Here is a 27415-nt window from a genome sequence, read left to right as displayed (position 1 = left end):
CCCCCCCACAAGCCGGTGTCTCTCTTCAAATCACAAAGAAACTTTTGTAAAGACAACCTGAATGTCTTTATTGAGTTCCTATTTACAAATCACAAAGCTGGCCAAAAGCAGAGTGTGAACACTGAACGAGAGCATCGGATACATTCATCAATACAGCACTGGAGGCGAGACGGTCCCAGCTCTGCTCGGAAGGTGACGTGGTACAACAGAACGTCTCGTACTTTTGGAAACAGGCATGTCCAACAATGACTTACATTCATCTATCTACAAAAGCCAGAATTGCATCAAACTGCGTAAAAGCCCTAAGAACAGAAGTTGCTCAGGTGTAGTTCAGTTGGACTCCTCTGCCCCCCGACAGAACAAGCCACCAGACCTACCTTGTGGGTGACGGGAAGGGTGGATTTGGGAAGAGAATCTGCATAACAAAACAGAAGTAAAATCAGATGCTTCCAGGAAAGAGCCAGCAAGGAGGCACCTGCCTCGGCTGAGCAAGGCCTGCCGTCCAGTCCTGCGCTTGCCACGGCCACATGCGCAGCTTTGCTTCTCTCAAATTCCAATTATTTCCACTATTGCCACCTATATACAGAAAGGCCCCGAGGCGCCGTATCCACAGCAGACAGCCCGCCCCGGGGACGGCGTGGGCCGACACAGCCCTCGGGCGCTTGTAGTGAAGTTCCCACAACCTTGGAGAAGGAGCAGTGGCGGGAGCGGGCGCAGCCATGTCCACCCTCACGGGAGGGAGTGTGCCCAGTCCGTTAATCCGTCTCACAACACTGTTGCATTGCACAGAGTCAGGTTCATAGCTAAGTCATGGACCCATTTTTCTTGGGGTTTTTTTTTCTTTCCTTTTTTTTTTTCTTTTTTTTTTTTTTTTTTTTTAGTACTGGCCATATTAAAAACATCCTACCTTGAAGCAGGCTTACAATATACACATCTTACAACGTCTTCCTAGAGAACGTAACACACTATTGACATCTCTAATAGCTACTGGTTAGGAGATGCAGGGTGTTCCCGACAGTATTACTGCTGCGCAGCTGATGAGGAGATACCCGGCCAGCCACAGAGCAAGGGCAGAGCCTCACTGGAGGGAGCAGGAGGAGACGACGTCACTCCCCAGCGAGCGAGCAGGCACCCACCCATCTGCGCCAGCCGAGGACAACCAGGTTTCAACTTCTGGCAGCTAAAGAAGGTGGCAACTGCTGCCTGGCGAGTTACGACGGCTTCGCGTGCCTGGAGCGGAGGTTTGCAAAGGGGAACCTCGGCTTTGAGGCAGCACCACTGGGCAAGTCCCACGCAGAGTTCGGAAGGCTCTGGCCACGCTGCCACACAGTCCTTTAATTACAGCTTCCTCCGCAGAGGAGAAGGAGGAAACAGTCTCGTAGTCTTCGCCACGAGCGGCGAGCGTGAGGCTGCTCAGGCAGCCACAAGTCCGAGGCACCCAGCTGCCCCCTGGCAGGCCAGCGCCTTCCCTGCTCAGCTGAATCGTACCTGCTTACGGGAAAAAGCAACCAGCCCTGAACAGGTAAGAAAAGGGCGTTTTCAAGATTACTGAGCTCAACGGCCCAAAGCCAGGTTACATTTGTAAATACCGCATCTTCCTCCCGCACCGGTCCGAACAGGCAGACCGTGCAAACATACACAGGCAAACAGAAACTGATGTTCCTAAACTGTTTCACAAATCCTCGTCCATCTGCTGCATTATTAGGTAACAGGCAAGCTGCACATTGAGCCTCTTCCTATTTCGCATCAGGGCAGCAGGCTCTGGAGCAGCCCGGGGCGTGTCAGCAATGCACAGAAACAAAGAGAAAATGCATTGAAACGTGCACGAAAACAGCAGCAGTACGCAGGAACGGAGGGGGCGGGTGAGGCAAGTCCCTTTGCTTGCTTCATCTGACAAACCCCGGCACCATCTGCAAAAGGATTTGCTTAGCACAGTAACGACCAGTACAGGTACCCTGCTGCTGCAGCTGCACGGGGGGGATAGCTGAGGATCACCCAGCGTGTGAAACGCGCTACAGGGTTTTAAAAGAAGCACCGCCAGGCCCCAGCGCGCCAGCCCGCACACACGGGAGGAAAGAAGCTGCCCGGCCAGAGCTGCCGCCCCTTCCCGACTCCGCAGGGCCATGGGTCATCCGCAGGGGAGGTCGGTTCGCTGTTGCCAACTGCCCAAGGTAAAGGATTGTCACAAATTAGCGAGAATAGTGCGAAAACGCCGCAGTCTCTCCAGAGGCGGTCTAGTTTTGAGGTCTCCCTCAAGACCATGTAGTGCTGAAGCAACGAAGCCTCGGGGAAAAGGGCACTTTCTGTAACTTTTTGAAGGCGGCTGCAGGTGCCGTGGCTGGCGGGAGGGAAGGCGCCAGGCACGGGCTGGCCGAGCTCCGCCACTGCGGCGGCGCTGCCGGGCAAGTGTGGCGAACCATCTCCCCTCGACTGCTGAGCGAGAGCAGAAGAGGATGGGCCACAGCCCCCGACTGCGTCTTTTTGCAGGATTATCTCCTCACAGCAAGTGTAACCACAACCAGAGCCACTCGTTTCCATGCTTCTGACTGGTGGAAATGCATCTACATTCATTACAGTCAAAAAACTGCATGTTGTTAGATAGGATTAATCGGTAAAGTGAAAAATGACTAGCCACAGACAACCTACAAATGATACTGGTGTACCAGTTAGTCTGGTACGTGATAGCAGCAGAATCACTAGCACAAGGCAAAACATGAGCTTTGAAATGATTTTACTGAGACCTTTGGCTAGTGTGGCTCCAATTGGTGTGGTCAAACTCAGCCAGAAATTTAGTTTGGAAGGTCACGGGGAAGAGAACAGAAGAGTCCAGAGCCAGCTCCGCAGCTGCACTATGTGTAGAAGATGATCTCTGGGATTTGTCCATCCTCCACAGAAGTGCCGTTGTTATTCCCAGCTGCGTAACAGAACGTAAAGCAGGTTTTGGCTCCCGTTGTTGGTGATTCGTGGATCACTTTGCGCAGTCCTTTGGTTCCATAGTGGGAATCTGGACCCTGCGATGGTCACAGAAGACAAGAACAGATCAAGAGAGGGATCGAGCCCCACAAGACCCTGCTGGGAGGTTTGGCCTCACAGCCTGGCCCGAAGCAACGAGCTCTGGAAATCTCAGCACCACCCTGTTCTTTCTGGTTCTTGCACCTCAGGTATTCTGAACAAAGTTCTCGTCTCTGTCAGAACTTAACGCTACTTTTAACCAGGTCTCAAGGTTAAACATCAACTTTTTTAAGCCACTGCAGGCAGGCTCTGGATTACATGCCTGCAGAACTGACAGCTTATGTGTATACACCAAAAAATAAAATCCCATCACTTCATCACTAATGTAGCCTGTTAGTTGCTGTACGCTTACAAGTTAAAAACCAACTCTGAATGCTGGTGGTGAACTTGCTCATTGCACCACCAGGTGAAGGACCACAGAGCAGACCTGCGAGATGATGCTACAGGCCTTGAAAAAATGCAGAGCAAGAACCATTGCACTGAAGGGACTGAAGAAACCTGCCTTCACCCATCTATATCCCGTCTCTTCCACGCATGCCGCCCCAGTACGGTACCTTTAGAGTAGCACACGCTGTATAGTTGACATTGGGTAAAATCTCAACAGGCTCCTTGAACATGACCCGGAAAGTGTTTGATGACCCGTCACAGCTGAACCCCGTGTCGTTCTGCCCCAGGACCGTGTTACTGTCCGTGTGGATGATCTGCAAGACAGGCGTTAACTTTTAATCCGCGTGGTTAGTGGAACGCTGCCCTGCACCAGTGCAGGCACGTGTCCCCTGAACTGGACTGAATCCGAGGACTCAGCAGTTCGACCAGCCCCACTGTGACTGCCCCGTTACTTGTCCGTCTGCAGTGCTGTGATCACACCCAACAACTGCGGCCTTGGGTCAATCCCTCCTTACCCCGCGGACTGCAGGCTGACGTTCTGTGCTTAAATCTTCACTTCCTCTCTCCTCCAAGAGCTCAGGGGCACCAGGAGGAGACCCTGACAGTTATGGGAGAAGCACTGACACGCTGTGCTCGTCATATCAGCCGTGGGGCAACGTTCCTGGGGACAGCTCTTCTCAAGTGATCCAGACTGGGGTTACGTACGCACATCCAGAACAAGGCCCACGGAATTTCCATAAGCCACCTCAGTCTTTGAACAAGGTGACGATGGACTTCAGACAACCAAGTCTCCCTCAGTCCTACTCATCGTCTCAAACGGGACACTGACGATGTGAGGCTGCGCATCGGCACTGCACAGGCCTGGCACAGACACAGCAATTGCTTTCTTCTCTTCCCTTGCTGAATCGTGGCTGCTCCGCTGCATTTGTACAGCTTGGAGCAGAAGACAGTCTCAGTACTATCACAGCACCCAACTGTTGCAGCAGGACCTGCAGGACAGAATTGGCCTGGCCTGCTCGGTGTGGGGAAACACGCACAGCTTCTTCTCACGCTGCGTCACAACTCTCCGAGACGTATTTTCAAAGGCTGCAAGCGGGCTTGGGGAGATACTGCAGTGACGCGTGCAACGGAAGGTTGCATAAAATCCAGAGCAATAATCCCTCTTATCCCCAGTGCCCTATCTGGCCCTCACTACATCTGCCAACCGCCCTATCTAGAAAACAAATACAGTCCCTTTTAACTTCAGATTTTCTTGCATATTCACTAAAATGTCCATTAGTCCCTACAGCAGCAAGTACTTTTAACGTAGTACAGAGACTTACCTGTATATTTACTTGGTAATCCGTTGGCCCATGTATGGATCCGTATAATCCAAACCCAACTACAAATATCCTTTTGTTTACCGAGAACCTGCAGGAACAGATGAGGAAAGTGAGACCAACTTGCCACTCCTGTACTGTTTTAGTACAAGGATGATACATAAATATTTTCACTCACTTTAATTTTATATCTATGATTTAATCAAACATAGTACAGGTTTAAATGCAACTCTTACGAATAACTGAAATCCTTTATAGAAACCATCATTTGTAAGGTTACACCTTTAACTGTCCTAATGGGCCGGCAAGAATTTTGTTTGCTCGTGTAAAATACAAAGCTGCACAATCCCATCACTGAACTGTCCAGGCTCAGAAAGTGTTTTGGGTTCGCAGTACGATGTCAGTACCCAAAAAACACCAGTCAGGCAAAGGCAGGGCCGCCTGCACAACGTGGAATAGCGCCCACCCTCACGGCTGCAGCAGTCTTTCCAGCAAAGACCACTTAAAGTGTCATTAGGTATTTCACTGCTGAGCAGTGGAGGAGAATCGTTAACGTGCTTTGAGTATTTGTTGGATATAGCTGCACTCAAGATTTACTCAAGAGCAGAAAATAAGATTCAGTAGCTCCTGAATGCAGGAATCCATGCTGCCTAAGGCAGCAAAGGGAAGGATATTCACCCCACTACAGCTCCATCTTCTCAGGTAGCAGAAAGCCTCAGTACCTGCCAAATTGCCAACATAACTTCTTCACCCGTCCACCAACACTTTCAGTCCTGCATGTTTCAAGAACAAACATCTGCAGCCGGCTAGAAGCCACTGCTCTGCAACCAGCATAAGATATGCAGTGTTGAAACTGCACACAAGCCTTGCTGAAGGCTGACTCTGATGCTGCCAGCAGTTGAACTTAAAGTCAAATACAAGCTCCAAAAGGTTTCTGAATGTTAGATCTGTGAGCAGTAAGCGTTTGGAGCTACCAGCTCTCCAATTACGATCTCCTCTAAGGGGATGAACGGACCAGAAGATCCAACCAACAGCTCTATCGATATGCAAGAGAATCATCGGTGAAGAGGCTTTAAAACGGTAAAGAAATATTTAACAATGCGAGTCTCCCTTCCACGCAAGACAAAGACAAACCGAGACTAACCAAGGATTACCTCCTGCCTTGCTCTAACCGCTTGGCCAAACAAAGCTTGCAAACCACCACCACTTGCCACACCACATCTCCATGCCTCTGTTGTCATGACTGAGCTTTGCTGTTTCTCTACAAGCTTAGGTCTAAACGAACTAGCTGTCAGCAGAAAAGCAGGCGCAGCAAGCATTTTCTTCTAATCCCTCCCTCAAATAGGCGAGATTAAGGGGCTTCAACAAGCACATTTACACTTATAATAGAGCAGGGAACTGACCTGATGGAGCACTGGTTAGGCACAGGAGGAAGCCACGAGCTGCCTGGTGACTCTAACCGCTACGTGCCCGTACCGCTGCAGGAAGCCACTTGAAAAGGAGAGAAATAATCCCCCAAGAGGCCTGTGCTGGAGGGCCACGTTTGCTGGAAAACTTTGCCAATACAGAAGCAAAAGTGGCAGCCTGCAGCTGCACATGCAGGTCAATGCATCAGGCGATGCTTTGCCCAGCAAAACGTTTTCCCTTCAGGGTTTGCACCAGGGTTTACACAGTGGAAATCAGGGTCTAGCATGTAACCTTGCGGGTTTAGGTCTAGAGTAGGCTCAAAGCTCAGTAAACACGAATCTATCAGCAGCAGAATTAGCAGAGAAGCTGACCTTATCCTGTCACTAGTCCCACTGTACCCCCAGCGGCTCTCCACCTGCTGGAAACGGCTGATGCTGCACTCCTTCCCCCGCAGGCAGCAGCGCGGTCTGTCGATGAATTCCACCCGCGGCTTCGGGTTCACTGTGAAGTGGAGGAACAGGCTCACCACTTCCCGGTCCGTGAGGATTCCCGACTGGGCAGGCCCTGCAGAGGAGCACAAAAGCAGCGATGCCATCAGCTTTCAGAAACCAGGAGGGATCCTTTTGGGCTTTACGTGGGGAGGCAAACTTGACTTGCAGCTAAGAGCGGGCCAAACCCACATCAGACATGGGATCTCACTGGTGTGTCACAAGTTAAACCCCAGACAGAAACGTGCTGCCTGCCTTTTATTTGCATGCCAGTCGTGGACTGCAGAGCCTCTGTACACGGCATGTACATGAAACGGCGACTAAGCGCACAGCTCTGCAGAGCCGAAATGCATTTGGCTAACAGAGCTGGTTTAAAAACCTACAACATGCAGCTAATCCTTCCCCCAGTCCCTCAGGGGATGATAAAAGTGATAAGAGACAGGGATTTTCATACATCCACACTGGTATTTTATAACATGACTGTTAAGACATCATGAAAGCCCATGAGGGGTAGTGGGAGGGAATGTCACCTGGTTACCATCAACTTAGAAAGCACAGGAGTGTTGTTCAGTCAAGACAAAGGTGGTTTATTTAGCTCATGCCCTGCTTTGACTCCCTCGTTTCCTCAGGCATTTAAGCCCAGCTTTGGGTTTTTTAATGCTTTTATTGTAGAACCTAGGGAAAAATGCTAGCAATTTTAGCAAGAGTTGAAACACGTTCTCATCTCTCCTCCAGTAAGTAGATGTTTTTTCCAAAGTGATGCTAAATTCAAGCTTTGGAAACTACTTTGAATACTTTCAAAAGTGGAACTGGGTAAAAATTAGTCTTTTAGCATAAGAGTCAAAAACTGCTGTGCACCCTCTGTTTGCAAGAGGCTTTCAAAAGAAACAAGACTACTACATACTGGAGAAACAATAGCATTAAGTGCTCTTTAATGTGGGAAGCAAATTCCTAGCTACTTGTTGGTCTAAGACAACTTGTAGTTGGTTAAATTCAGCACAATGCTACGCAGACATAACATGGTCCAAGGCTGCAATGGGTAGAGATGAAAGAATTTAAGGAAGCCAACTGTTAACAGATAAATGAGCTTATGGATACTTTGCTCAGCAAAAATTAGCCGTCATTGATCATGCCTAAACTTATCCTGTGCTGCTGCAATTCGATTCTCAAATGTTTAAAATTACTTGCTCTAAGGGAAGGGAGTGACACATTTGCCAGTTAAAACATCTTCATGCAAAACTCCATGTTCCATACCAGATTATAAACTGGTGAAACCACTGCCTGTAAAAATCCCTTTTTTTGGGGGGGTGGGGGGACGACAGGGGCAGTTTCCCTCTCCTACCTCTGCTGTGATCAAAGAAATCAGAGTCATTCACAGACACAGAAAAAGGACAAAGCTGAAGCAATTCCAAGGTAGTTCCTGGTTTAAAGAACAACTGACCAGCTCAGCATCTCAGGTTTAGTGTTTCTTTTGTTCACCTTTTACATTAAAGTAGATGCAGAAAACATAAGAGTTTCTCTCAAAGCAAGAGATCAAGTCAAACAGGCAGCTGTGACAGACACCATGGGGTGCAGCACTGACATTCCCAGCTCAAAGGCTTCAAACCAAATATGCTGAAATTATCTCCCAATGAGACAGAATGATACAAGAACTGAAGGAAGGGTTGAAAGAAACAGGATCTACAGAAAAATGCAAAGCTTGGTATACACAAACTACTCCAACGGCTGTAACGCCATCCAGGAGGAGGATGCTTTCTCCCATCATAAGCCTGCGATCTGCTGCAAAGCTGCTGTTTGGCACGATGCACATCGAGGAGCAGCGTGCGCCACGGTTTCACCTGGTGCCAACACAAAGGAAAGTTACCCAGTTCTGATGAAGAGATCTCTGCCTCCCTGCTCAAGCCATTTCTGAAGAGATTCATGTCCCTAAGACCACATCACAGCTGTGACAGGCAAAAGAGAAAGCACGTACCAAGTTTTAAGCACACCATTACCTCCTACTAATATCCCCCTTCATCTTGAAATATGTATGTTAACTGTCGATAAGCTGATGAGCTGCCTTGAGAAGTCATTTGCAAAGGAAGTGGTGTCAGTGACCCTTTTTGCTTCTTTGTACACATAACTGCAGCCTAAAACAAGTTTCAGTTTTAGCATGAAAACTATTTAAGCCAATTGCCAGTTTTCGATCCCTGGAGAATCACCAGAGTATGAAGTCAAAGACAACAGGCAATGAAAACAAAACACTCTTTAGTCAACACTGTTCAATGATTTAGACATCTTTGTAGATCAAGATCTTTAGGTAAACTTGAAAAATGCTTTGAGACAAAGGCTAAACACCACCAACCCTTCAGCTCAAAGAGTATTTTGAAAATTTTTTCTGTTACGGGGCTCTGTCTTAATGGCATCAGCACGACATGGCCAACACCAGCACTGGATTACAGGCGGCAGCAAATAGAGGCTAGGGAGAAACATCCTCATTTCTTTGGGAGCAAACTACAATCAACACCAAGTAGTTGCAACTCCATTAGCTTTGTGTAGTATATACGCTTGGAATGGTTAGAAAGGAAAGTATGTGAACCCTTGTTTGGATCTTTGCTCTCAGCTGAATGAGGAAGTAACCACCTAAACATACTGTGGGTATGAACAGTTAGCTATGATCTGACTTGCTCCTACCTGACGGAGCACCGTAGTCTACAACAAGAGTGAATGATTGTGGATGAAAACAGCATTTACACAGTAGATTTTGTAGATCTGTGGCAATGGGGGATAATCTCAAATTTAAATTACTACAGGATACACAGAGAAAATCCATTTTCAGGTACTTGATCCTCTGTAGTTCAGATAAAGCAAAGACCAGGGTTGCCAGAAATGCCTTTGTTCAGTTACCTGCTGCAAACTCCTCAATAGTCATCAATGGGAAGCGGATAAGGGAAAGCGCTTTGCCCAGTACTTTCCGCTTGTTCTCTGGAATCACCTGAAGTTGCTGCCGTTGACACTCAGCCTCCGACCAGCGAACCACCGCATTAAACAAACGAACCTCCCGGATCCCCAGGGTATCCCTCTCCAGCACCGCAACCAGGGTGTCTGCAAGGCAGGACAGATAGTGACAACTTTAGGCACTAACCCAAATCACCCGATGTGACCTAGCCAGAAGTACCCTATGTACAGCCAAGGTAAGTAAAAGAGAAGCAATTGAAAAAACCAGCATCTCCCAGAAGTGCTGCCTGCAGCCTCTGAGGAAGATATATCTGCATATTCCATAAGTAACTCACTCACTGGAGCAGCAAACAGTGCCCATTTAATTGGCGTGTTAATGGAAGTGCAGTAAAATGAATTGCAACTTACTTGATGTCAAATTTGGACGAAGCAAGCAGCATGAAAGCCAGAAGGTTACCCATGCCTTACTTCCATAGTCCATCTCATTAGGAGAAGGTTAAAGTCTGAGTTTTAATGTTTATTAGCTGTGCCCAACAAGTTTGGAAACTGCATACCATAATTAAAATAGCCAGTTCTTGCTTCCAAAAATGCAACACCTTTTTAACTCCAAAACCTGACAAAGACTCAGGGAACAATGCCAACTCCACAAAAGAAGGCAAGTTACACCCACCCAAAACCTGCCAACATCAACAGAGGAAAAAGGCTTTGTATCATGCCCAGAAAACTCAAGTTGCACCAAAGTAAGCAGATTCCAGGATATTTCTCCAAGCAAGTATGCTCTTTTGCAAATGCCTTGTCTCTAGCCATGTAGTGCCAGAGACTGTTCGTTCAACAGATCGCTCCAGAACAGCAAAGCCACAAAAGAGAAGTGCCAAGTATTAACCTGTAATAGAGGTTAGCGCGTTATGAAAGCACAGAGGGAGGAGGGGAAAAAAAGCTTACCCAGATCAATGTCTGTAAACCCCTCTGCATTGATGGCATCCGATGTGTTCTTGTCTATGTTCTCTAGGCAAAGGCTGGCCAGCTGAGGCTCATCAAAAAGTCTGGCCTAGTAATGAATAAGCAGTCATTAACACAAAAGGTATTTTAAAGTTTACACTAGGTAAGGACCCCCCTTCTCTCCTAGAGCCCATCTTCGTTAGCAATACTATGCCTGACTGCACCAGGAATTCACGGGCTGCAGCAGTCTTTCACAAGCAGTTAAGCATGACAAGGCAAACACTAGAAAAATCTGCATTTGGCATCAGTTCTGGTTTAGCTGTGCGTGTCTTCAGGCACGTCTTTGTTTTAACATCACATCAGTTAATGTGGCTATAGTGCTTTCTAGCACCATACTGACCATGTCAGCTGAGCATGGGTAATTTTTACTACGTCATTTTTATATTTAGATGAAAGCTTTGCCCAATGGCTCCAGGCCTGCTTGCTCTAGGGATATGCGGAGACAGCTTATTCTGTAAGAACATAGTCACACTGATCTTATGTATTAGCAAAAGCGCCTTAGCCAGCACACTGCTTGCGTCCCATTGAGATGAGCAAAACCTTGCAGGGTATGCAGCCTCCTTAGTGCATTTGCATGTTTTGCCCAGAAACAACTACTTTAATCTAGTTACCTTGAAGAATTCCCCCCAAAATAGGTTACTATTCCAAACAAAGCCTGCACACAGCTCGGAGAGCTGCTCAGAATCTCTCTGCCCAACGTAAGCACGGTCTCATAACAATTTCACTACCAGTTCAGATGCCCCTGGACCACCAAGACATAGAATCATAAAGTCACAGAATCATTTGGGTTGGAAAGGACCTTTAAGATCATCGAGTCCAACCATCCCTGTGCCTAACATAAGCAGAAATGAGGTGGGAACACACAAAAGCAACTAAGAACCTCTTATTTCCAATGCTTTGGTTTTGCTATTTAGGAAGGAACTGCCTTAACATCACACCAAACGTCAGCACAAGAGTACACTGGGACTTGAACTCACTGCCACAGGTAAGGTTTAAAACTTGTGGTTTGGGCTGGGAATCCAGTCACTCACAGAGGCTAGCAATACTGAGAATCTTCTGCTTCACCATTTCTCATGGACTGCAGAGCCCAGCAAAGCCCACTAGCGATGCCGAGACCTCAAGTGCAGAGCGTTGAAACAACTCCCCATTTTCTCAGGAACCAGGGAAGCTCCAGCAGTCGTCACCGGCTCCCACGGCTGGAGGCCTGCCAGTGCCTTGCGCTCTTGGCGTCCAAGAGCTGTGACTGACTCTGACTTTACTACTGTAGTGCCTCTCTCTTTACACATGAAGGACTTACACAATCATGAAGGACTTACTCGCAGCGTTCTCCCCCACAGAGGCTTTAGGCAAGCTATTATTTCCTTGCTGATCAAAGTGACATTTGCATGTTCATCTGGCTTGAAAGAGGATCACGGTTCACTATGAGGCACAATCAATTAGGAGAGCTATTTGTCACTGATATTTCTGCCAGAGATTAGCAGTTGCTTGAAACACTGTCAGTGACATAGTTGCTGGACCAGCAGAATTCAGCAACAATACATGCAAAGGAGGTTTGGGGGTCTACGATCTTAGATCCACATTCTTAAGCCTGTTGGGAAACGTTTTGTAGGAGATACATCTCAGGTCTGTAACTGACTACAAATTGTCAAGTTGTTGCAGTAAAAGCAGAAATCAGAGGCTAATTTTCACACTGAAGGACCAGAATCAAGAACGTTTGGAGAACGGATCCACTAAGCGAGGGCCTTGTGCAGCCAGTCGTTGAGATACAGACGTGTTTCTTAAAGAACACCAGCCTCAAGCATTTTAGAGACTTGACATACTGCAATAGTGAACATAAACTAGATACAAATCACCACTCATAATTAATCATAATGGATAAGCCACAAACAAAAGGAACCAGGAAAGCCTGTCTCCATCTGGCATTTCAGCTGTCCCAGTGCAGCTGACAGAGTCCCAGGCAGTATCTTGGTTTTGACACCTGAAAAACTAGGACACCTTCCTCTTTCACCAAAGAAGGACCTTTGTGACTTGTAAGAAGTCACCATGAACCTAAATGTTACCTTGCCAAAGCTGCAAAGTCAGGTTGCAGAGACATAGCGTGCCACAAAAATCCCTGCATAAGAATACCACCAAAAAAGCCAACACCTCTAATCCTCATGAGGTGATGGCTAGCCTAAGACACCTCTTCAAAACTGAAGCCTACGGGAAAGATCTCTTCTCAGCTCCTGGGTAACAGCTCCTAATCTTTCAGAATGCAGGCTGCTGAACCCAAAGCACAGCAGAGCTGCGGCCAAAGAGTTGCAGTTTCTCTACCACACATCAGACAGGAGCGCAGATTTGGCTACCATCACCCAAGCAAGAATCTTTGGAGTCCTGAATCTTCCCCAGAGAAGTGCAGCGTGGTTCCCCCCACGTCTCAGAGGCTGCCTCGCCAGTTTAGGGTGGGTGGAAAAGCGCCAAGTTATAAAGAGGATGTGTAACGAGGGACATGGTATTTCACAGCAATAGCTGAATCCTAGCAGTGAAGAGTGTCTACAGCAGCAACGTAACGTGGAACTACTTTGAGAACTTGATACAAATATTTAAACTCAAATAAAATCCCAGCCTAATTGCAGCAAACAAGCAAAGAGGTCAGCAGCAACTGCTTCGGCCAACACTGCTTTAGGGCAACACTGCTTCAACTTCTGTGAAAACTACTGGTGTAGACACTGCCACCGATGGTATAACTACTGTCAGAGCCTGAAAGACGCTTGCACTCCTGACAAGGAGGAAAGAAGCCAGCAGACAGATATGCTGTGCAAGACAGGACAACGCTTCAGAGCCAGACCACCTCAGTGCACTGGTTCCCAAGTTGGCAGCTGTGAAAACTCCTCTGCAAGGTTTGTTTAACGTCAGAAATCACGGCAGCTTTCCTGAGCTGGCTGATCAGAAATATTCCTTCCGAGCTAGTCAAAAGTATGCCCATTCCCTAAAGGAAAGAAACTCGCACACACAATGCCTATTTGTTTCTTGTTCCTACACAGGGTGTCCCTGGCAATGCTACAGACACTGCAACACACAGGTGACATCACTGTATCACTGGTATGTCACCAGCTGTCAACCGATGACCATCAGAGAAGGTGGCAGGGACCAGAAAAGAAAAGATGGGCCTAGGAAATGGGAAGGATAGCAATGCTAATTTAATCAACCTGCACGCCAAGTCTGATCTCCAAAATAAGCAGAAGTTGTAAACACTGCCTTCTGGTTAGCTGCTTAGGAGTCAAATAGAAGATGGAAGAGTCCAACCCTCACGGATCGGATCAGAGGGGCACAAAGATGCACAACCAGCCTCACAAAGAGTCAAGAAACACAGCTGGACTGAAACTCCAGGTGCGTGCGCCTTCAGTACAGTGAGAGGGTGAGCTGGAACAGGCTGAAGAAGAGATCACTTTGTTCCTCTCCTAGGAAAATAAACCAAAGCACTCATGAACAAGTTGCATTTTCTTTCACCCTCGTTTCAGGGAAACTATTGCAAAAAAAAACAAGCCCTTCAAGAGTGTCTGACCAGCTAGATACAGCAAGCTTTGCGTAGAGAAACCTTATTACACCAGTCCTGAATCCAAACAAGTGAAAGTCCTCTCATTTCACTTTTCTTCTTGGCAGATGAAATTTTTCCACCCTGTTAATTTCTTCCCCAGCTCACACTCTGGAAGGAATCACCTGCCACACCGAAATATAAAACAGATCTGAAATGGCAGCAACATTTGCTGTATTTTATTGTTCTTTGTAAGAACCTGCTCATCAGCACTAGTGTCCTGTAAGGAAGAATTCAAAATGACACAGAACTGCTCTGTTTTGGATGATCCAATTCTGTAACACTCAGAAAACTTCTGTTTTCCCATTGTGATGGACCTTGCTCAAGGGGCTTAACACAAACGATTGTGAACTCACCTGTGTTAACAGCATGAATGCGTTGTCTGCTCGGAGGTTTTTTTTAAGAAACTCCACACAATGAGCTTCAAGGGCTGGAACTGCATATTTTTTAGCTGTGTAAAGCGTTGTCATAACAGTCTCTGGTCCAATCTGAACTTCGTCTGAATAAAGAAATCTGAAAACATGCAAACAAACATTGCTCTGGTGAAGCCAATAAGATAACAGGGTAAAAACCTTTGCAATTCATAAAAACCGTGTTTGTGCTTCTGCCCATCATCCTGGCCCCATTTCCTATACTTGAGAGATTGGAAGGGTTTGCACATCCTTTCCTGACTGACTAGTTTACCAAGGAGAAGCTTTTTTTTTTAAAAAAAAAAAAAAAAACCAAAAAACCAAAACCCCCACACTCCTTACAGTAAAACTTTCAATGAATGAAATAGCTGGGATGTCTGCCGAAGCACCTCGAACTGCCTAGCATCCCACAACCAGTGAGCTGGTTAGCCTGTGACTTAGACTTGGCTACAACAGTCTCCGGCCACATGTACTCCTTAAAATTTTAAAATTAACATTTTTTGGCTGTTCAATTAGACTAAACAAGGACAAAAATTCAATCCTGCCTGCCTACTTCAGAAGAGAAGCTCCATTTCACATACTAATTCCAAAGTGATCAGAAGCACTCAAACACATCCACTGCAGATGAGGTGTTTTATCCATACCCGACTTTCCTCTCATCTCTTTACTTTACATACTGGCCTGTTTTGTTTTATTTTACGTATCTTAAAAGTACAGCACACAAGAGAACTTCAGCATAAAGCAAGAGTTAATTGCAACGAAAAACAAGGACTGCCATGCTGCTAGCAAAGCATCAGCCTTCACTGTTAGGCCAAAACAAGGAAGTACATTCATTCCGCATGGAAAAACAAAGGTCTTCATAGGAAGCCTGACCAAGCCTCCTCATACCCAAACACGCTGATTAGAGACAACAGGAACCGACAGGCTGAGTTCAGTAAAACCAGTTACACGCTTGATGTTACTCCTAATCCCATGCAGAGTTTTTGTTTACTGTTTTTCCTTTAACCAGTCAAGCATTTGCCAACCAGGATCTGAAAAGGCACGAAGCACAGAGGCGTAATACTAAGTGCGTTAACTGGGCTTGGCATTTCTATTTCACAGGATGCTTTGGAAACTCCAGCAATTTCTTCTCCCGCTTTCCTCCGAAGCAACACATTGCGTGGCTGCTGTTCCCAAAGGCTTCATGCAGCAGCAGGGCTCTTCGCGGGACACGCCAGGCAGCGTCCCCATCCGGAGGGACTTGCTGCAGAGCAGCACTGCAGCTCCTGGTCCTCTAGCAAGAGAGGGCCAGGATGCAATTCAGGGAAGCATAAACAGGGGGATTCAGAGGAAGGGAAGCGCTCTCACTGCTGTTGAAAGCAGGCTTTTGTGCTGTTCTACAGCATCTGTTAGTAACAGCATCAAGCCACACGAATCAGCATCAAGGCTCACAAATATATTTTGCACACATCCCTTCACCAGTCCTATTTACACTAAGTAATCTTTTTTTTTTATTACAAGCTTAAAAACACAGTTGCTCTAAAAACAACTAGTTCTATTTATTGCAATGACTATGGTAGTATTTATTTTTGCAACAGTCCAAACAGTATAGCTAAGAGGGATAACAAAAGAGGCTCAAACTGAAAAAGTGTAGTATAAATTTGAAAGAAGATTTAGATTATAACCCCAGACAATTAAAAACATTCTTTGGGTTACCATGAAAATAATAATAATAACGAAGGATCTCTTACACAATTACAGCAGATCTATTAAAGGCCACTAGCCCACAAACACAATCACAATCTAGTGTCCTGAAGGGACTTTCTGCTGAACATTCAGGGTGGGCACTTTGTCCCTTGATAAGCTCCCAATCCTACACGGTCATGGCTTGGGGCAAGCCCAGAGACCTATGTAAGGATCAGCTGCCATTTCAGATCAGTGTTTGGAGGGACTGGTTTTACTCTGGGAAGGTTCATACCACATACTTGGTAAGCTTCCCACTAGAACACAGCACCCACACTTCCTTTGGCACATTTAAGGTCTGAGCATTTTAAAAGCGACAGTTCAATTCCAGATTTAAGCATCTAAGATATCACTGGACCACGTGCACAGCTACTGGAGCATAACTGCAAGGTTTGGAGGCACTGTGATAATCCACACACAACTTCTCCTATACAAGATATCAACATTTCCATTGAAATCCACCTAAACTCATCACTTTAGTCTTTTCAGATGATGGTTCTCTTCCAAAACCATATTGTTTATACAAGTGCTGACACCTCAGCACTGGCAGGGAAACAATATTACTTTGCCTCTAATTCACTCGATATTTTAGCCTCACTAAGTTTTGAAGATAGATACTAGCTCTGCACTCCAGAGATCCACCTGGCTGATAGAGGCAATTAGAGGGATTCCCCATGTGCTGGTTTAAAATGAGCCAAAGGGGAGGGGGGCTAGGGGCTCCCTATTATTTCTGGCCTTTCATTCTAGAGAAGATCAATTTTAAAATCTTCTAACATAGCACAGTCATGACTGAAGCACTTTTTGAACGTAAAGCAAAAAGTGTGCCAAAGCTATATATAGTCATTGTTCTCAATAGGAAGCAAGTGGGGAATGTATCAAGAGCACAGGACTGGAAACCCCTGGAAGTAGGTTACAGAAATCCTATAGAAACGGGACAATAACTTTTCAGCATACATTCAGGATTGCTGCTGGATGTTATACAGCACCAGCCGAGCTTAAAGAAATCAGTGAATAGGATGTTACAGCCCCTTCCTCCTCCTTCTCGCAGCATGCATGCTGTAAATGCAAATTCAAAACCAGCTCTCCGAAAGAGGAATAAAACACGCACAAGGGGAGATACCGCGCGGAATGGCTGACACTGATTTCACACCCTTGCTTACCTGTTATAACTTGCTCATTTGCCTGCAACCTAAATGAGCTCCAAATATTTGTAACCTACAGAGCTTTAAAAGGATTACTTTTCCCCATTTCTCTCAATTAGCGTTTGGATCAAATCAAACTAATTCACAAACGAGAATTTGACAGACGATGTCTGAACAGGTGAGTATCAACTTAACTACAAGGGCCAGCACGTGCACTTATTCCAATTGCTAACCAAACCACCTCCTTATTGCTGCATTTGCATGTGTAACTATATAGAACATACTTACAAAATTATAAACTATCCAGTTTAGTTTTGCCCATACTGCAGATCAGCAGCAGAAGGGTATATTAATTTAACTATTACCAAATCACGGAGCAAGTCAGATATTCTTGTGTAGTAGCTACGCTAGACTTTCGCCCAGGAAAAGAAGGATTTAACACCAGCATTTAAACGCCCTTGAACTGATCAAAGAGGCGTTTTATTTAGAAATTTAACGATCTCCACTCTACAAAATGGTTCACTGCTTTCATTGAAAATATCTTTCTCTCCAATAAATCTGTTCATTCCAGTTATACTGTACATTAGAAGAAGCTTACTTCAGCAGAGCTAGGAAGGCAGCAGGCTCCACATCAGGCAGCTCAATCTCTGTAGAAGTTGTGGCCATTCCACCATTAAACATCGCATCGAAGACTGCGCTGCCCACAGCCAGCACAAACCTAACATTAAAAAACAAACAAGCAAAAAAACCTTATGTTAAACCATACTCACTTTCCAAAAAACGATCCCAGGCTAGTTGCTATTCCCCAAGGAAAGCAAATTGTTCTTGTCTTAAAGCAAAAAAAGTTTTGCAACAGAAGGGAGTGTCAGGCTTTCTGTTCATTTACTGCAAAAACACCAAAGTTGCAAGCAACTTCATTTTGAGCCCTGTATACAACATAGTAATGCTTTCCCAAAGACAACATTTTGTGTGTCATGGAAGGGTATACACGCGGCTGCTTTGCAAAGTCCTTGTAGAAGCCTGCGGACCATTCATGAGGTTGAGAAGCTAAGGAACAACAAAGTTAAGGAATTCAAGTTCTTCCAGTGAACAGAGCCCAAGTCTTGGTGCAATTCCCTACAGTCACATACTGAAAACACTTCAGGAAAACTTGTCACTACACACTACCCTTCCTCCTCCCTTCTCCCCACACACCAGGAAGACATCCTTGGTGACAGCAGAGCAAGATCAAAGGATGCAAACTGCACCGGCAGCATCGCTGGCAGCTGCGGACACCAGCACCTCCTGCAGCACCCAGCCCAGGAGCTGCCTTCCCCCAGCATGCTGCTGTCTCCTTCCACGCAAAACTTGCTTCAGGCTTAGCCTAGAAGGCAGAGAAAACCTCACTCAAAGCAAACTAGCACTGCTAGGTGCACACAAACCCTTTTTGCACTGCTGTGAGTTTACACGGTAATTAACGGCGAGAAGCTGTTATCGGCCCTAAAGAAACAGGAAGCAAGAATTCCTAGAGACCAGGTTTGAGACTGCAAATAATATTCCAGTGCTGTCATGTAAACAAGATGATTTTGCTCACTGATAAACACCAACTCCTATTTTAAGAGGAGGCACAGACCTGGGCTGCTGAGAGGCCTGTGTATATTTAAGCTGCTGTACCTGCCTTATGCCTTAGAAAAGCCATTTTGAGAACTTTCATTGTTTGAAAATGCAGAGACGAGTTTTCCTCCAGTAAAGCAATCTTGTTCCTGGTGTCTGCAATCAAGCAGCTCCCTGAAGTTAAATATAGCACAGGCCACAAAGGTCACAGCTCAGCACCGTGGGGAAGCAGAGGAGACCACGCTGCAGAAGCAATTACTGCAACCACTTCTCCAACTGACTGTAAAAAGGAAGAAGATGGAAAAATTCAGGGGCTCTTGCTGCAGCGGAGTTTGATGCACACTTCGACAGAAAGAAGCATCAAGAAGCGCAGGCAGAAAACCATACGGGACAGAAGGTACGAGACAGAAACCTTCAGCACTCAGACCCCAAGGAAAGCCCATCACTAAAGGGGAATTTCAGTTAGATTTCGCTGCAGCAGGAAATGACACAGAAGTCTTTCTGTTTTCCTTTTAAACAAAATGTTTCATTTTCCTCACTTTTCACTTCCCTCCCATCCAGAGGAGGCCTTCCACAGACACAATAGAGCAAAGTACCAAGGATGTGCCAGGCTTGTTTGCTGTGATGGACTGTTTGGCTGACAAGCCGTGCTGTATTGTTTCTGATCGGTTAAGAGAGCTAGGGACAAACCACAGTGGTTAAAAAAAAAAAAGTATACACATGCGTATTTTTGTCAAACAATTCTGAAGAAAAATGTCAAGAACAAATGAAAAACCTTGTTCACAATACTAGAATAGCCAGATGAAACAAAAATCCCTGTTCCTACAAAAGCAGTGACAGCGGCAAGACAATCGCAGGCATTATTTGCTACTACAAATTAACATAAATTAATTGCACTCTAAAATTTTCATTCTCACAGCTAGCACAGTATATATCCTCAATGAGCAGACAGCCTTCAGAAGCAATTTGAAAAGGGCATGAATTTAAAAAAAAAAAAAACCTCAAAATTTTGCTTCTATTTCACTCAGGGACAAGCAAGCTCGATTTTTTTAAACTGCTGAGCCCTAAAGCGATCCCAGTAAGCGCCAGAGATAAACACAGGACTCCAAATTTTAAGTTCCCTTAAAACATTAGGGGAATACAACTAATGTAAGAAAATCCTTCTCTCTTCATGATGTCTTCTTACTCTTGCTAAAAAGATCACTTAAAGCCATTCCAAAGACACTCCAGGAAAAGCAGGGATGTGCACCGTTTCTTCTACACAGTCCAACAGTTTTCCCCAACCGCTCAGGTCTGCAAAAGGAAGAGCTGGGGTTTGTTTCAGACGGGAGAAACACAACTAGTAAGCCAAAGTGGCAGAGTAATAGGGCTGTCTTTTTGTTTTCCCCTCCCATTTTCTGAAGCAATCTAGCGACCAGCACAGAGCAAGCCTCTCTCCTAACCCCAAGGAGCACTGCCCGATGCAAACCTGCAACTCTGAAACGGGAAATGCAGGTACCCTAAGCTCAGCATAGTGACCCACCTTTGTCAGAGGAAGAGTTCAAACAGGGTTATTTTTAAACAATGGTATGGTGACCAATATAAAGCAGACTACCGAAGAAAAGATGCAGAGAAATGAGCAGAAGCAGAGCAAAAAAACTAAGAAAACAAGACTTGATTTCTCATCATTCCCTCTGCATGTGTAAGAATCAAAGTGAAGTGACTTTCGGCAATAAGTCACAGGAACTTCCGTGAGGTTAGTAACTTGATTTGTCTTCACGAGGATGCAAAGTTGACTTCCAAGGCTTTTGAAGGTCTGCAAGAAAATGTCTTTCATTATGCTACTTATAGCTTCCTACCCACCAATCTTCACTGCTTCCTTGTTCACCTTGGCATCTCCACCTGTCACATAGTTTAATTTGTATACCCAACAGTCCTGCTCCCTTTCTAGGCACTATGGTAATACCAATAATAAAATAAACCACTCGAGAACCATGACTATTCCACCACTGCATACCACCTCCCTCCTCCATCCGCTCCACTGCGGAGAAATCTTAAAATATCTATTCCAGAAGAGCTGGCACAGGAACAGAGCAACACGTGATGTGCTGGAGCTCGGTGAAACCGTAGTGACAAGAAGCTAATGAACAATGATCGTTTGCTTGCTGCATCCTTCCAGCGCAAAGACTAGAGACACCAGGTGGAGCGAGCAGGAGGCAGGTTCAAAAACCCCCAGGAGAAGCCCTTCACACGCAACCCCAGGAGGTTGTGCCACTGGGACACCTCGCCACATGACGCTGCAGGTACTACAAGTTAATGCGCATCCAAGAAAAGACAGGATGAGCTCAGAAAAGAGATGCCTGGAAACAGCAACCAAAAAGCTACTCAGCCTGTCCCCAAGCTGCAGATCTCCCAGGCTGGAGTATACACAGGGGTTCATCACCACATGCTTGCCCTGTTCCTTTTTGGGCCATGTTTTCTGGCCAATTAACAAGCCTAGTTATCACACCCATGCAGCTCCAGGCTGAGGGGGCTTAGGTGTTTCTAATCTCATCGATGTTGTGCTCAATGAAGCAGATCTGGAAAAAGACAAAAAAACCCTTCCCTCTTACTGCTGGGCCTAATTAACGCATTGACCTTGGCCACGTTAGCATCCTGAAGCTTTGAAGCAGCCTGCTTGGTCCAGCATTTGTTAGCCTTGGCATAAAAAAAATCACCAAACTTAAGGCCATTCCATCTTCTTCATGGCTGATTCAGCTACAAGAGGGAATGAGCTCACAGTGCAGAGATTGAGCTTGCTCCAGGGTAGGAAAGCAACTTCTGCCAGGTCTGGAGCCTCCTGAAGGTGGAAAAACATCCGATCTTCTCAGGGCTGCAGAAGAACCTTCAGTTGAACCCAGCACAGCCACTTACGCCATTTATCTACAAATAGGGCTTTCACATACAAAATTTATGTTTGCTCTTAGTTGCTACAAGAGGTATCTATTGTCTGCTTCTATGGCTTTATATAAACTGCTGAACTTGCCAGACTCTCCCAGAAACACACCTGAACCTACAGCTATGTCACCCTCAGAAACCTCCACCCTGAACCACCACCACGATGTGTGGAGACCATCGCCTGCGATTACTCGGCATATATGCCATTTAACTACCTCAACCTACAAATACTCCACCTCTGCTCTCTCCTGAGGAGCCCGACCAGGCAGCAGCCGCACTGTCACCTCCAGCAGGACTGCAACTCTCAGATCAGTTGTGCTAACCAGCCTGCTGCCAGAGCTGGCCATTTCTAACGCACCACGCAGCCCTACCAAAGATGACAAGACATTGCAGACCACTCCTCAAAGCGCTCCTACCATCCAAGAACCCTATTTAGGATACGCTACGCTTTATACCTGGCCCAGTCTGAAAATTAACACAATAAAACTAGACTGTAGAAATAGTTACCTGTTAACTGTGCACTGTTTCAAACACCTGACAACAAAGTATGAACATTTGCCCTTGGTCGCTGAAGCGACACAGTGCCTCTCAAATTAAATTCATGGCTGCTTTGCAACTCAATTCCAGCGCAAAATATCTTCTGCTGTCAGGCTGCTGTGGGAGAACTGAGCACAGAAGGGGTCTGGGTGGTTTTAATTTAAGCTCTCTGTATCAGAAATAACCATGGTACTTCATGAATCACCAGGATATCCCAACTGTAATATCATACAGGCAAGTTTTAGTAAAATCTATATAATCCGCAAGTGGGATGTCACAGCATGACATGCTCTAGTCTATCTTTACCACCCAGAGCACCAGATGGATTTCAGAGCAATTAAGCAGCATTTCACTTTGGGGCTATTTTTTTTTTTTTAAAGCTTCATTTATTTTCCATTTATTTCTGGGCTGAACATTGCCCCTCCCCACCTACGAAGCCTACTTCTCAGGACAGGAGCAAGCTTACTCAAATACTAATTAAGCTCCAGATTATAAAAGAACAGAACTGATACCCTGAACGCTCAAACTAGCCTAGAACAAGTATGTTTCGTTTGGGAAGCGAGAGAAAAAGGGAAATCTGAAGGGGCATCCTCCAGGAGCATGAGCATGGATGAGAAAAGCAATAGTTTGAAATAGTTTGGAGCGAGGCTCCCTTTGCCAAGCAGCACTTCTAAGTACGCCAACAAGCCTTCCCCCACCCCAATTAAAGCAGGTCCCGTCTTTGAGCAAGAGGCTCTTGCGTTCGCTGCGGTACAGCCAAGCAGCCTAGGAGACGCTTCCCGGAGCAGTGGGTTGCGAGCGGCACGCGTTGATTCACCGGAGCTGCCCCAAAGAGCAGCCGAACGTCAATCAGCCACATCGGTTTTGCATTATCCAGGTGGAGGCAATTCCCATCTTCTCAGCACAAGCAGCTCAGAGCTGCAAACTCTTAAATGGCAGCTCAGCCTTAAATGTTAACCTCGACTGGTTACCTCATGCCCAGATGTCATTCTCAACACAGCTTTTCCAGAATCATGGCATTTGTTTTATAGCAGAGGATTATACCCCAAAACACAGGGCTTCAGAAAAGATTTAATAAAGGTTATTTTTAAAAGAAAGTGCTGTGGCAGAAATTTAGTTTCTCAAATCCTTGCTTTTTCCACCCCCAGTGCTCTCACTGATCCCTATTTCTGTCAGCAGGGATCAGGCAGTCTTGGAGACTATTCCTCCACTACCCACAAAACCAAGGATTGCTTCCAAGCGAGATCCAAGGATTAGGCTTCCCCCCCCCCCCCCCAACTATGCTTGTCCTCGTTGCACCTACCCTTCAGGGAAAACACTCTCAGCCAAAAGCTGGAGCCCATCACCTGGGCTGGTAAACCGCAAGAAGAAACACAACGTTGATCCAATGGCTGGGAGAGATTTGAGGCGACAGCGACTGACCACGCCAAGGGGCAGAGTCACCTCCCAACACCTCAAACACCAAACCGGGGGGACCCGGGCCCAGACCCCGGCACTGCCCGGCTCCCTCCGTCCCACCAGGGCACCCGAGGCCGAAGCGGAGCTGGGCCCCGCCGAGGCCGGCACGTCCCCCCGAGCTTGGCCGCTCCCGACGGCGGATAAAACGCGGGGTGAAGCTACCCGACCCCCCCTTTCTCCCTTCACGAGGGAGGCACAGAACCGCCAACCCCGTATCCCCCCTCGGCGGGGCGCATCACCCCCTGCGGGTGCAGGGGACCCCCGACGCCCCACAGCAAACCCCGCACCCGGCCCACGGCCTGTCCCGAGGCCCAGGAGCCCCGACCACCTCGCAGGGCCCCCAGCACGGCCGACGGGCCACCCCCCCAGGGCCCGGCCAGGCCGCCACAGGGCCCGGGGCACCACCACGGTCCGCGTGTGCCCCGCAGCCCACCCCGGCCACCCGGGTCCCCATGCGTGGGGCACCCCACGCTCCCGCCCCCCCCTCCCCGGCCCACCTGTGCGCCGGGATGCGCTGCGAGCCGCGGCCCTTCCCCACCAGGAAGTGCACGTCGCTGAGCACCTCGTTGTTGAAGAGGAAGGCGAAACGCTCCTGCACCGTCGGCTTCGTCGCCTGCCAGTTATAGACCGGCTCCCGCTGCAGCGCCCCGCCGGGGCCGCCCGCCCCCCCGGCGGCCCCCGCCGCCCCCGCAGCCGCCGCCGCCGCCGGGCCCCCCGCGCCGCCGCCGCTCGCCGCCGGGTTGGCAGCGCCGCACTGGTTGTAGGTGAGGCCGGGAGGCGACGGGGGGGCGCCGTTGGTGCAGGCGGCGGCGGCCGCGGCGCCGTTGCCCGGCGGCGGTGGCGGCGGCTGCGGGCAGGAGGAGGAGAGGCCCCCGGGGCCCCCGCCGCTCCCACCGGCCGCCATCTTGTGCGGCGGAGGCGCAGGAGCGGGCGGCGCGGGGCGGCGCTGCAGCAGCACCAGCACCAGGAGCGGCGGGCGGGACACGGCGGCGGCGGGCGGGAGGGGGGCGGCGATGGCGGTAGGGCGGGCGGCGCCCCGGCGGCTGCTGCTGCTGCCGCTGCCGGTGCTGCTGGTGCTGATGCAGAGAGCCGGGCAGCAGCGGCGCATGGGGCACGGCGCGGCGCCACCGCCGGCCGGGCCAGGGGGGAGCAGCGGCGGGGCGGGGAGAAAGCGTGGGGCGGCGGGCGGGCGGGGCCGGGGTGCGGGGCCGTGACAGGAGCGGGGCGATCCCTGATGGGAAAGAGGGGCCATCTCTGAGGAGCAAGAGGGACGATCCTTGAGGGGCAGTTTTGGGGGTTAAGGGGCCGATCCCCTGAGGAGCAGTGGCGGGGGAGGGGTGAGGGGAGCAATCCCTGAGGGGCAGTTTTAGGGATGAGGGGGCCATCCCGTGAGGGATGTCATTCTGGGGAGGATGGGGGGGACACCCAGAGAGCAATTGGTGGAGGGATAAGGCATAAGTGAGCGATTCATGGAGGGGAGGTTGGGAGTTACGGGGCTGAAGGGGGTCAGTGAGGAGCGAGGGGGGTTTGGTGGGTGGGTGGGGGTGAAGGGGGTAGCCCTGTGGGGGTGGCAGGCGAGAGGGGATGTGGAGGGAACAAGGGTTGTTCCTTTCCTGCTCTCACAAACCTGCCTTTCCTCTAAAGCAGAGACCCAAGCCTCCGCCATCCCCAAGACACCCTGCTTTGTGCCCAGCAATTCCTCAGAATAATTAGCTCGGAGTTACGGGCCGCCACCGCTGACACCAGGCCCGGAGCACCACGTCACCAGGAGCAGCGCGGGTATCACCCTGCACGTACCGGGGAGCCGCAGTTCTCCTCAGGGACAGGCTGATCCGCAGCGGCCCAATCCCTCACCTGGTCGTGCCCTGCTGCGGCCGAGATCCCAGAAGGGCATGCTGGCCAGCAGGTCCCCACCAGTGACCATCTCCTTGCCAGCCAGCATGAGGTGGAAAATGGTGTGGGGGGCAGGAGGACTCTGAAAAGCAGAAGGTTAATTAAGAGGCTGTGCCACTGCCTTGCTGTGGTCTCAATAACTGAACCGTTGCAGTGATTTATTCCTCATGGGGTAATTACATTCCCCCTTTCTCTGTTATCCGTCCCCTGATCTGCGTTCAGCTCTTGGAGGGGCACGCACATGCATTTGGGAGCAAACGTGTGGTCCTCGATTCGACGTGTTCAGAGAGCAGATGTCCTGCCTGCCCCTTCTGCTTTCTGTGCCTTTGCGTTACAGTTTCTGTAATACGTGAAGACATGCTACTTATATTGATTCAAAGCTTCCAGGCCCTTGCATAGCTCAGGGATCTCACCGATTAACTATCAAGGCCAGATGCTGCAGTGCACATCGCAGCGGGTGTTGTTACACCACTAATTTTGATCGAGAGCTTCCGACCTTGGTTTGTATCATGTTGCCAAATACCTATTTCTGCTGCCTTATGTGCTGGCAGGTTTCTGCTGCATTTTTTTAAAGCTGTGTTATGCTTCACATGGATGAGTTTGGGAAACTCCTGTAGCCACAGCTATGCGGAGTTCACAGCTGGCTGTCCTGATAGTCCCTTCTGGCATCTGGTCTGTGCCTGCAGGAATGAGTAGGAGCTGTTAGAGGGAGAGTGCTTTTTCCTGTGAAATCTTTGGTATATTAATAATAACCAAGCATTAAATACATGCGTATTCTAATTTAAAAACACTGCATCCTTTTGTCATTCATGCTATTTGCTTAGCACATCACACAGACTGCTTTGCTGGCTGAGCTGCTTCCATGCATTTCAGCGTCACTTTTTTTTTTAACTCATAAACGTACTGTCTGGATGCCTGCCCGGTCCCTGCTCAGTCCTGTTTGGCTTTCGGATGCTTCATTCGGGTCATAAACATTAGAGGGAGCTAAAGACTGCTGTGTGTGCCCAGCTGAGTGGCTGGAGGGATGGACATTTCTGGTGGGCATCAGCGAGTTGGTCCCGCAGCCCTTCAGCTCCAGGAGTGCTACCGGGAGGGTCACCAAGAGCCCCCTGCCCTGCCCGGGTGGTGCGTGAACGTCCAGCCCAGCCCATGCTGCTGGGGATGGCTGAAGCTTCTCCACTGTAGAGTTCCCTGCTCCCAGATCCCAGCAAATCCACAGCTAGGCCTTCCTTGGGAAACACTGGTGTCTCTGAGGGCTTGGTGTGCCTGTCAGGGAGGATGCTGCTTCTCTGTCACGCGGGGAGGGGATTCCGTGCCCACCAGTGGTACCGCGCTGGCGATCCTTCACGTTCGACGCCGATCTCCCCGGCACCACCACCCTTCTCTGTGCCTTACTCACCGTGCTGGCCCTGCCGCAGCTCATTAGACAGGTCTTATTTGTTTGGCACGTGATGAACTAAACAAGGATGATTCGTGTTGTGGCAGTAGCCAGAGGCTCAACTCAGGACCAGCATAAAGAAACCCAGCTACAGGAATAAGAAGGGATAATATGGATAGCACAGAAATCCTCGTGGGACACTGTCGCCTTGGTTCTGTGGGATGGGACGAGGTGTTTGCTACA

The 27415-nt window shown here is 48.3% G+C and overlaps 1 protein-coding gene and 1 long non-coding RNA gene across 5 annotated transcripts; one reads left to right on the top strand and one right to left on the bottom strand.

The window, feature by feature from the left end:
• Positions 1-42: 42 nt before the first annotated feature.
• On the bottom strand, positions 43-25055 carry BTBD2 (BTB domain containing 2). 4 transcript variants are annotated; one of them, XR_012838967.1, is made up of 9 exons: positions 24399-25055; positions 17996-18115; positions 14480-14636; positions 10493-10598; positions 9500-9697; positions 6541-6689; positions 4722-4809; positions 3567-3713; positions 43-3011 (listed from the first exon to the last, which is right to left on the bottom strand). XR_012838967.1 is itself a non-coding variant. In XM_075776365.1 (9 exons), exons 1-9 carry the CDS (start codon positions 25007-25009, stop codon positions 2850-2852), a joined length of 1782 nt encoding a protein of 593 aa, XP_075632480.1. In that variant the 5' UTR covers positions 25010-25051; the 3' UTR covers positions 43-2849. The 4 variants fall into 4 exon arrangements, 3 of the variants coding, with proteins under 3 accessions (XP_075632480.1, XP_075632482.1, XP_075632481.1); XM_075776365.1 differs by having other exon boundaries at positions 6497-6689; positions 24399-25051; XM_075776367.1 differs by lacking the exon at positions 9500-9697 and having other exon boundaries at positions 6497-6689; positions 24399-25054.
• LOC142605243 (uncharacterized) lies at positions 24529-26265 on the top strand. Its single transcript, XR_012838968.1, has 2 exons — positions 24529-24665; positions 25546-26265. It is a non-coding gene; the product is annotated as an uncharacterized LOC142605243 (long non-coding RNA).
• Positions 26266-27415: the final 1150 nt, after the last annotated feature.

This window comes from Balearica regulorum, chromosome 26 (genome assembly GCF_011004875.1).
Source record: "Balearica regulorum gibbericeps isolate bBalReg1 chromosome 26, bBalReg1.pri, whole genome shotgun sequence".
Taxonomy (NCBI): Eukaryota; Metazoa; Chordata; class Aves; order Gruiformes; family Gruidae; genus Balearica; species Balearica regulorum.
This window is presented reverse-complemented; position numbering and strand designations above follow the sequence as displayed.

What these genes read in the sequence shown, in the direction of transcription:
- BTBD2 (XM_075776365.1), bottom strand. Translation starts at nt 25,009, where the DNA reads ATGCGCCGCTGCTGCCCGGCTCTCTGCATCAGCACCAGCAGCACCGGC. An exon ending in GGGACTAGTGACAGGATAAG is followed by an intron (nt 4,810 to 6,496) that starts GTCAGCTTCTCT and finishes CTGTTCCTGCAG; the next exon opens with GTTCTCGGTAAACAAAAGGA. An exon ending in ATTACCAAGTAAATATACAG is followed by an intron (nt 3,714 to 4,721) that starts GTAAGTCTCTGT and finishes CCTGTCTTGCAG; the next exon opens with ATCATCCACACGGACAGTAA.